A 9,032-nucleotide genomic window follows, 5' to 3' on the forward strand; every position below is an offset into this window, starting at 1 on the left:
TTTCAGCCCAACACCCACATGAGTCACAGAGAGAGAGAGGGGGGGGTGGTGTAGAGGAGGACGGAGAGAGGTAACGTCAGCTACCCCTATATTCTGGCAAACGCCTTGTGCATTAACGTCAACCGACCTTTTTATTTTTATTTTTTGGAAAGCGGAAGATGGTCAGGAAGAAAAAAAAAGTAAAGTTTATGAAAGTCTACATTCCTTCTGGAGGGCATGAAGGGCACAGCACACAACCAGAACCAGCAATTATATTTTAACATCAAACTCTTAAAGCAACAGAGAAACTAAAACATAAAAAAAGAAGGGATGTGCTCATAGATCACATTTAAAAGAAATCCTTAAAAATACTATAAAGCAACAAGCCAAACACCCTGAATAATCCCACCAATAAAACCGGCAAAGCTGCTAATTTAATGTAAATCCCTTTAAGAGTTTCCATTTGTATTTGCTCTTTGTGTTTATGTGCGAGACTCCAGCTCACATAAACAGTCTTAATTACCAAAACTTGGATTGGTTTACCGTCACTTTTTCTCACATTATACCTCCCACAGAGAGCAAAGAAAATCAATTAGGAGACAGACTGCTTGAGACAATTAAATGGAAAAAGACACAGCAGCAACAGGTAATGGGGGCAGATTGTACCTTGTGATATGAGAACATAGCTAATTGATTTTTTTTTTTTTTTTTTTTTGTACACACATTGTAATAAGACAGTGGAAGTAACAGCATGCAACTGGATGCATTTCTGTAATTAAATACCAGTAACGTGTGCTGTTCTCGTTCAAGTGACGTTGCCCCTGTTTATGGCATTGCTATTTATAATCTCCTGTGGTGTCACTGCAGTATATCTATATGTGCTATACAATTATGAGCCTATGGAGCTTACTTTTAATTGATTTCAGTGTGTCCAGGGCAATCATTTGCAGCAGGTAATTAAAGGAAAATAATAATCCACTGCAGAGCAGACCCTGAAATCAACTCTTAACATTCACAACAGAAGTGAGGCACGAAAACAGGCTCTAACAAAGTGCTTTACGCCGCTTACAAACCGATGGAGCTAGTCCAGAGAGCATAAACTTGCACAACAGAGCTCATACAAAGAGTTACCACTGTGGAAAAAAAAAGTTGGCTACAACAAACACACATGCATGCACACACACACACACAAATACACACAGACGAAGCACTCGGGTGAAGTAGCTTACCTCCTGTCCGCCCGACATTCACGAGTCAAGTCTTGTGGGTATAAAAAGTCAATCGGTAAAGTAAGGCTAACTCTGGGACTTCCTTAAAGCGGACGTCAGGAAGCCACCGTGGATCCCCTTGGTGAGCAGCAGGATCTTTCCCTCAAATTCTTTTTAGCAGGACTCTGCTGAAACGTCAGAAGTCACATGGGCGTCACTGCGGCTATAAACCAGGAGAGGCCGTGCTTTACAGACATCTCAGCTGGGAAGCACATCCACGGCTAATGCACGTCAATCACACTGACTTTAGTGCAACTTTATAAACCAGTGAGGTGGTTTGTTTGTTTGATTGGAGAAAGAAAAGTGTACAGGTACGGCACACCGTTGCACAACATCAAATAGATAGATAGATAGATAGATAGATAGATAGATAGATAGATAGATAGATAGATAGATAGATAGATAGATAGATAGATAGATAGATAGATAGATAGATGATAACTTTATTTACCCAAGCTGGGAAATTATAGTGCAGCAGCAGCATTACACAAAGTGACAAGTGACAACAAAGAATGAAAATATACTATAAAGCAAAATAGAAATAAGAAAATATATTTAAAATAAATGAAGTATTCACAAGTCCTGCATAGAAATGTATAAGTACAATTCACTTTAAGTATTAAAAAGTGAAAGCACTAGTCTGCTGATTATTAGATTGAGTTTAATTAGATTGATCCCAAGGGAAATTCAAGTATCTAGAAGCGGTATGCAGTAAAGATACAATAAAGTTAGACCAATAAAATAAAGGTGAATTTAATGAAACCTGCGCAAAGATTTCTACAAAAAGGAAACTAAAAGTAACTATATATAGAGAGAGAAATTAAAATAGAAATAGACTAGGTGGTAAAAAAAAAAAAAACTTTAATTACATTTGTTATTCAGATCAGGAACAACTTTATAGTTGACACACACACAAAAATGCTTCCAAGAGTCTGTTCTTTCTGAATATATTTGCTCTTGAGATTGGATTTCGCTAATAAATACTTATATTTCTAGGTCTGATTTTTAATGCACTTTTATTAGTTATGGAGTATTTTAAAACTTTATTATTGCCACTCTTATTTAGTTAGTTAAAAGATATGAATACTTCTTCAGTACTGCTGACAGCTATAGCCAAAAGGCCACTTCATTAGGTGCACTAATACATACCAATGTGATCCAATACAACAACTCTGCCATAGATTCTACTTTAATAACGCTTCAGAGAAGTAATCCTACTTTATGTTTATTATTAAGGTCTTGGTGGGTGCTGTAGTTGTACAGGAGTGCATTATATTAAAAGGTGTGCTCTTATATTTTGGCCTTCTCCTCAATATACCTCTCAGTATAATGTTTAAGATACTGCAAGCTACAAACTTAATAGTAAACATAAAAGTTAAATGAATACCTCTCTGACAGTGTCAAGTCGTAGATAGGGCAGAGTTTATGTGTGTACATGTGTACAGTGTTTAATGCCCTGTTTGTCCCCTATTTCTCTATCACATTGGAACTATACTGTAATTTCATTCACCTTTATTTCAAGCAAGTATTTATTTCATTTTTCAAAATGCTTCAGCTGGTGTTTAAGTTGCCTTTTTCGGCTTGCAATGTGCCTATGTAAAGCTTATTATCCCTAGTAAGGTGATCCTTTAGTGTGTTTTTGTTTTTTTTAACAAATGCATGTCTAGGCCTCAATTAAGACCTCCAGACAGCAGAGGTGCAGCAGATGATCAGCAGATGGAGACAAACTACGACAAAAGGGAAATGGTACCCTCAGGGTCTGCCCTGCTCCATCATCATCACAGTGGCTGAACAAGTGAAGAAATCATGAATCATCAGTAAGGGCCTTAAGTCGAAGCTTACATTTATTACAGCTTACTCTGTCGCTTACACTAGTCCGTTTATAATTGCTGTTATTCGGGGAAAAATATTGAGGTTGCTTGCATCGACGCTGCAGGACCGGTGGCCTGATTTTTATTTTATTTTTTTTGTTGGGAGCTAAACCCAGTTAAACTTGTAAACACTTTTGTGAAAGATGGCTGACAACGGAGCACACCCGACTGAAGAGGACCCGGCTGCAGCTTTTCTCGCTCAGCAGGAGAGTGAGATAGCCGGGATTGAGAACGACGGCGACGGCGACGGCGACGGCTTCGGGGCGTTGGAAGGAGCCGACGGGCAACAGCCGGTTCAGCCTCAGCCGGCCAACTATGGCAAGTTTGTCCCGGAGCTGATGTCAGCTAGCCGCTTTAGCAGACCGGCTAACTGAAGCCGGCTAAAACCGGCAGTTAGCAGAGAATGACTCCACTCGTATATCAATAATAACATCGATTCATACACTCTGTGTGTCGGTCATATCAATAATAACATCGATTCATACACTCTGTGTGTCGGTCAATTCGTTTTTTATTGGTTTAACCTGCTCGTTTACAGTTAAATCAATGCAACGTTAGCTCGGTAGCTGCGTTCGTTTGCACACCGGTGTTTCGGACTAACGAGCGACCCCTGCTAACTGAAGACAGGCGGTTGACGTAAGAGTTACGACAGCTTTTGCCCTCTGTTTGTTTTAAGTTTTTACACCCTCAAAAAAACAACAACAACATACAATCATCTTTCTTGTCTTGTTTGACAATTATATTTATAGGTATCCTCGGTTACTACGACAACCGCTAAAGGTCGCCAGTTAACACGGTCGCCGGTTGAACCGTAACACCAGTGAACGTACGTTAATAAACGTTGATAATTCTACAGCCTCCTGACGTTGTAACCGTGGAGACGTCAAACCGTGTAGTATCTTTACAGCATAGTAACGTTTTCTGTAACAGTAACGGAGCTGTGTGTGTTTTCTAACTGTTGACACTTATCCAGAAAAACCTGTCCTGTAAACAATCAGCGCCCAAACAGGTGCTTCTGCATTTCTGTGCTTTAACGTTCAGTTAGCTGGTGACGCCGTCATTTATAGTAGCGAAGTCAAACGGAGTTAATGAAGAAGGATAACTAGCAGAAAAAACTACATTTTAAAGTTTTTTTTTTTTTTAACATTGAACTCTGTTTTTGTTTATTTCTAATAATGATAGACTTGGACAGTTTTGGAGAGCCTGCCACCTTGAATGGAGACATGTTTCAGGTGAGCTTTCGACTCACACCCTCACTTCATTTTTATGCGATGTGACTGAGTCACCATGATAGATCTGTTTTATAATGGAGCAAATGTTTTTTGTTTTTTATTTCCTCCATAAAGGAGTCCAATGGGCCAACAGACAACTATGCAGCCATCGCCCAGGTGGATATTCAGAGACAAGAGCCAGAGAGTTTACGCAAGTGGAGGGAGGAGCAGAAGGCACGCCTTGAAGCATTAGGTGAGCAAAGATGGCCTCATTGGGGAAATGAATCATACAGTGGAGCTAATGCGCTTCCTACTTTGTGAGTCACTGTGATTCAGCTGTTTTCTCATGTAGTTTTAAACATGACTCCCCCTAACTGTGTGGTTTTGTCTGTTGTGACAAGACTCTGCATCCAAGGCGGCGGAGGCAGAGTGGAGAGAGAAAGCCAAAAAGGAGCTGGAGGACTGGCATGTACACCAGAGCGAGCAGATGGAGAAGAACAAGGCCAACAACAGGTTAGGGTCTGACATGTCCCCCTGTTATACATGGAGAGAAGGAACAGTTGGTTGATCATTATGATATCATGATGCTGTAAACACTGAACTCGTTCTATTCGGATTAACAACCCAAGTGTTGTATTGTAGAAAACATTTGTAATTCAGTCAACAGGAACACCCTGTTAACAAACTTTATCACATTAGGTTGCAGATATTCGATAAACTGGATGTTTAATGAGGGATGTAGGAAATGTAAGTTCTCAAAGAGTGTTATTTCAGTCTGGTTGCAGCCACTGTTGTACGTTATGCTCACAAAAATATCGCAGCCTTTCTTGACCAAGCTAACGCCCTTGTTCTCTCACACTTTCCAACAGACTCTGTCCAAGTCTGGCACGGTATCACTTCTGCATCTGTGGCTCTAGTTTTTGACCCGTTCCTCCCCTCTGGTGTCTTGAGTTAAAAAAAAAGCACTGAGAGACAATCCTCTGATGAGATATTTAGTTTACAGCTGTGTGTGTGTGTCCGCTGAGGATGCCTGAGAAAACAAAACCTTTTTAAAATTGCTTTTAATGTTTAATGTCTAATGTGTTTTAGTGGTACTATCTTATTGTTTTGATGATTTAATGTTCTTCTCTGTAAAGTGTCTTTGAGTACCCTGAAATGCGCTTTCAAATAAAATGTATTATTATTATTAAAACAGGAGGTTAGGCTAGGACGAATGCAAACAGCAGAGAGAGAGAGAGAGAGCAAATGTCACGGTGTTCGTCCACACCAAAGCAGCCTCGCCATTTTGAGCCCGTTTTCAAAAGTGGCACGGAAAGATTGAACTTTAAAGCTTTTTATTCCACCTCATTAGAGCTGTTTCTCTCAGTCGCTTACGTAATCCTTTTTAATGCAAACCCTAACTCTCCTCTGCTTGTTGTTTGACACTGAAACTGTTCTCCTCTCTCCTTCTTTTTCCTGCTTTCTTGGCCTTGCCTGCGTACTAGGATTGCTGACAAGGCTTTCTACAAACAGCCCAACTCTGATGTTATAGGCTTGGTGTAGGTTTAGAACTCTTGTGCTTTTTAATGTTGTATGGACGACCCCGTGAGTTACCTGATGCATGCAACACTAAAATTACCAGTCTGATGTTTGATTTTTTGATTTTGAAGACCTAATTTGGCATTTCTTGAATTATTTGATCTATATAATGAATATTAAACACATCTCCAACAGAGTGTATGATTGGTGTCAAGAACTGCATGATGTTTTTGTGTACTCTATGCACAGGTTGCTATTCATGTGAACTTTGTGGTTGAGCACCGTATGTTGGACTCAGATGGGTTTGCTGTTATGGAAACCGTTCTGATATTTCGACTTATTCATGTCTTTCTTTGGTCTCCCTCCCACTCGTAGAGCATCAGAAGAGGCTTTCCTGGCAGAGACCGACAGCGACAGTCCAGGATCTGAATGGGAGAGAGTAGCCCGTCTCTGCGACTTCAATCCGAAAACCAACAAACAGGCAAAGGATGTTTCTCGAATGCGTTCTGTCCTCATCTCTCTCAAACAGACACCTCTGGTTCGCTAGAGAAAGAGGAGGGAGAATTTCCTTCCAGAAACAATGCCTTTTTTCAGTTTTAACCTCACATTGCAGTCAGAAAAGTTTGTACTCCCCCTTTTCCATAAAACTCCTGGTATGTTTATAACCTTTGAAAACTTCCTGCCTTTCTTGATGCCTCTTATATTGAAATAATATACCTAACCCCACTCTCTTATGAGAAGATGAAGGACTGCTCTCTTGTTACATCCTTTTGCTCACCAGTTTTATCACTGCTATACTTAAGAAAATATTGTTACTGTAAGTTAAGCATTTTCCATCCCCCCCTTTAAGTTATAAACTGTTATTAGGTCAACCTTACTGCATGCCTCTGCCAATATTTTGGATGCACATTTTTTTGTTGTTTTATAAATTAGAATTTTGGTCAGTGTCAAACACTTTAAGCACTGTTGCGTATTAGATTGTAACCACTTATGCCTCTCATCAATGTAGAATTATAAAGTCTTTGTTCACATTCGATGTATTTTACCATATTTAACGTAGCTAGCATTATTATTTTTTTCCTCTTTCGAATGCATAAGCTTGTGGCCTTTTTGATGTAGCTCTTACTCCAGTTTTGAGTATTTAGCCAGATGGATTTCCTCTTTTAATCAGGCAAGGGAAAAAAAATAAATTACAACCAAAGATTTCTGCTAATCAAAATTTTCTCTTTACGGCGAGTTCTCATCTCACTGATTTTTAAGTTTTATGCACCATTTTTGGGTTACAGCAATATGTTTTCGATTTTCTAAACAATCAATACGGTGTGAATTTTAACAGTAATGTCTGCACATTGTTTCACACGTTGCCTATTTGGACATTATGAATACTGAAAAAAAAAAGGGAATGTTAAAAGGGAACTGGAAAATAAAAAAAACAGTGGAGTATGATCACCTATTGTAATTTGTCCTCGTCCATCAAAACACACTGAGGATAATCACTTGAATCCAAGTTTGTCCAGGTCGATGTGTGAGGAGACACAGCACCAGCACCAACATCCACCCTTACGTACATACGTACACTCGTATGAGGGATTCACACAGTTATTAGCATTCAGGTGGGCGCACAACAGCACGGTATGATTAGGAGTGTCGCACTTCAGTGATCACCAAAAATGCCTCTGCATAAGTTAAGTGATTTCACCAAGAGCTGTTCCTAATACAATACTTGGAGCCTCCTACCCAAGGGTTTTTAAAGTCAGTGTTAAAGGTGGATATTGAGGCTGGGGCTGTCTTTTGTCTAAAGCCGCCTCCCATTTAGATCTACTCACCCAGTACATTAATTTAAAAAAAAAACTGTACATGATGATTTGGACCTGTTAAATAAAGGGTTGTAGAAAAAGTAGCTGGCCGAATACAGTTTTGAGTGTGATGCTTTATCTCAATATTCACCAGTGTGTGATGCAAATCGTTTTAGTCACAGTATAACCTTCCAGAAGAATGAGCTGCATATACATATATATATATATGCATGCATTTATCAACACTTTAAAATCCAGCTTGATTACTTTCTCTACATTCTACGTTGTTGTGAAATATTATATCACCATGAGCAAATCAGTTTTCACACAATAATAAATAGTGTTGGCCTTAAGCACGGTTATCTGAACAATGCTGGAGACGTCACACATTATTCAGTTCGATGAGACAAACTCCACGTTGGATCTGATCTGATGCAGTTATGGGATCGGTCCATCTTCATTCCTTGCGTTTCACCGCTGTGACAACGACTCCAAAAATAATGGCAACGACAGTGAAGCCCTGAGCAAAGATACGTGCCCTCATCGACAGCTGGGATTGTCTGGTTTTCCCTTGGTGGAAGGAACGGAGACCGTACATCAGAGCTCCTGCTGTTCCCAAACAACCTGGAGAACACAGAGCACAAACAGTATTCAGGCCAACCAAGTATCCGGCCTCTTTATTAGGTACACCTGTGCATTAATTCTACTGTTATAGAGCTTATAATGCAGATCACACAATGGACTGGAGGTGGATGGAAACTCAACAATGTGTCTACCTGCAGGCTTCACAGTCAGCTGTTCAGACTGTGTGTGGTGAGCTTCAGTCTCAGACATGCATATCTGAACACTGAGTAACTGCAAATTAAATTACAAAATAAAAGGTGTGTGTGTGATTTGGGTTACTTGATACCTGGAAACATTTCACCAAGGGCACAGCTTCAACTAAAATAAATGCAAGTGACCCATTAACTAAACTGGAGTAGGTTAGATTACCTGGTTATTATTTCCCTAACACCACGTGTTTGGTGTGTAATATACAAGTATGCATCACTGCACATTAAAAAGACAAACTTTGCACCCTGCTTGTGTAACTCACCTATCGGGACGAACGGGTTCTCCTTGGTTTTTCGGATGAACTTGTCTTTAAAGGTTTCATCTTTGACCTTGGGCAGAGGGTTGAAGCCCTCGATGACCGGCGGCTGGGAGAAGTCAAAGGGCACAGGCGCTGACCGACTCTCAGAGGTCTGCTCGGTTGTTGTTGCAGCCGCCATGCTCAGCCTGGTCACTGCAGAGACAAGAAGCAACGAGAGGAACTACAAAACTACACATCCGGTTACACTTTGAACCCGGACTTCACAATAAAAGCCTCAAATATTTTGAGACATGAAT

At 40.0% G+C, this 9,032-nt stretch overlaps 3 protein-coding genes across 6 annotated transcripts in view; 1 reads left to right on the top strand and 2 right to left on the bottom strand.

Annotated features, from left to right (window-relative positions):
- The window catches only part of pdlim7 (PDZ and LIM domain 7), a 30,207-nt gene extending 28,822 nt beyond the window's left edge, over positions 1 to 1,385 (bottom strand). Inside the window, exon 1 of the mRNA XM_010744729.3 lies at positions 1,209 to 1,385. Coding sequence (XP_010743031.2) covers positions 1,209 to 1,226 — 18 coding nt within the window. The 5' untranslated portion in view covers positions 1,227 to 1,385. The remainder of the gene's footprint in view (positions 1 to 1,208) is intronic.
- A 1,585-nt stretch (positions 1,386 to 2,970) lies between these two features.
- On the top strand, positions 2,971 to 7,223 carry cltb (clathrin, light chain B). 4 transcript variants are annotated; one of them, XM_019268494.2, is made up of 7 exons: positions 2,971 to 3,436; positions 4,301 to 4,350; positions 4,465 to 4,582; positions 4,731 to 4,842; positions 5,199 to 5,219; positions 5,814 to 5,867; positions 6,223 to 7,223. In XM_019268494.2, exons 1-7 carry the CDS (start codon positions 3,262 to 3,264, stop codon positions 6,392 to 6,394), a joined length of 702 nt encoding a protein of 233 aa, XP_019124039.1. In that variant the 5' UTR covers positions 2,971 to 3,261; the 3' UTR covers positions 6,395 to 7,223. The 4 variants fall into 4 exon arrangements, with proteins under 4 accessions (XP_019124039.1, XP_010743027.1, XP_010743028.1 ...); XM_010744725.3 differs by lacking the exon at positions 5,199 to 5,219 and having other exon boundaries at positions 2,972 to 3,436; XM_010744726.3 differs by lacking the exon at positions 5,814 to 5,867 and having other exon boundaries at positions 2,974 to 3,436.
- Positions 7,224 to 7,672: 449 nt separating this feature from the next.
- On the bottom strand, positions 7,673 to 8,969 carry higd2a (HIG1 hypoxia inducible domain family, member 2A). The gene is made up of 2 exons (XM_010744724.3): positions 8,740 to 8,969; positions 7,673 to 8,267 (listed from the first exon to the last, which is right to left on the bottom strand). Exons 1-2 carry the CDS (start codon positions 8,912 to 8,914, stop codon positions 8,101 to 8,103), a joined length of 342 nt encoding a protein of 113 aa, XP_010743026.2. The 5' UTR covers positions 8,915 to 8,969; the 3' UTR covers positions 7,673 to 8,100.
- Positions 8,970 to 9,032: the final 63 nt, after the last annotated feature.

The sequence above is a fragment of the Larimichthys crocea genome, chromosome I, assembly GCF_000972845.2.
Source record: "Larimichthys crocea isolate SSNF chromosome I, L_crocea_2.0, whole genome shotgun sequence".
Lineage (NCBI taxonomy): Eukaryota > Metazoa > Chordata > Actinopteri > Sciaenidae > Larimichthys > Larimichthys crocea.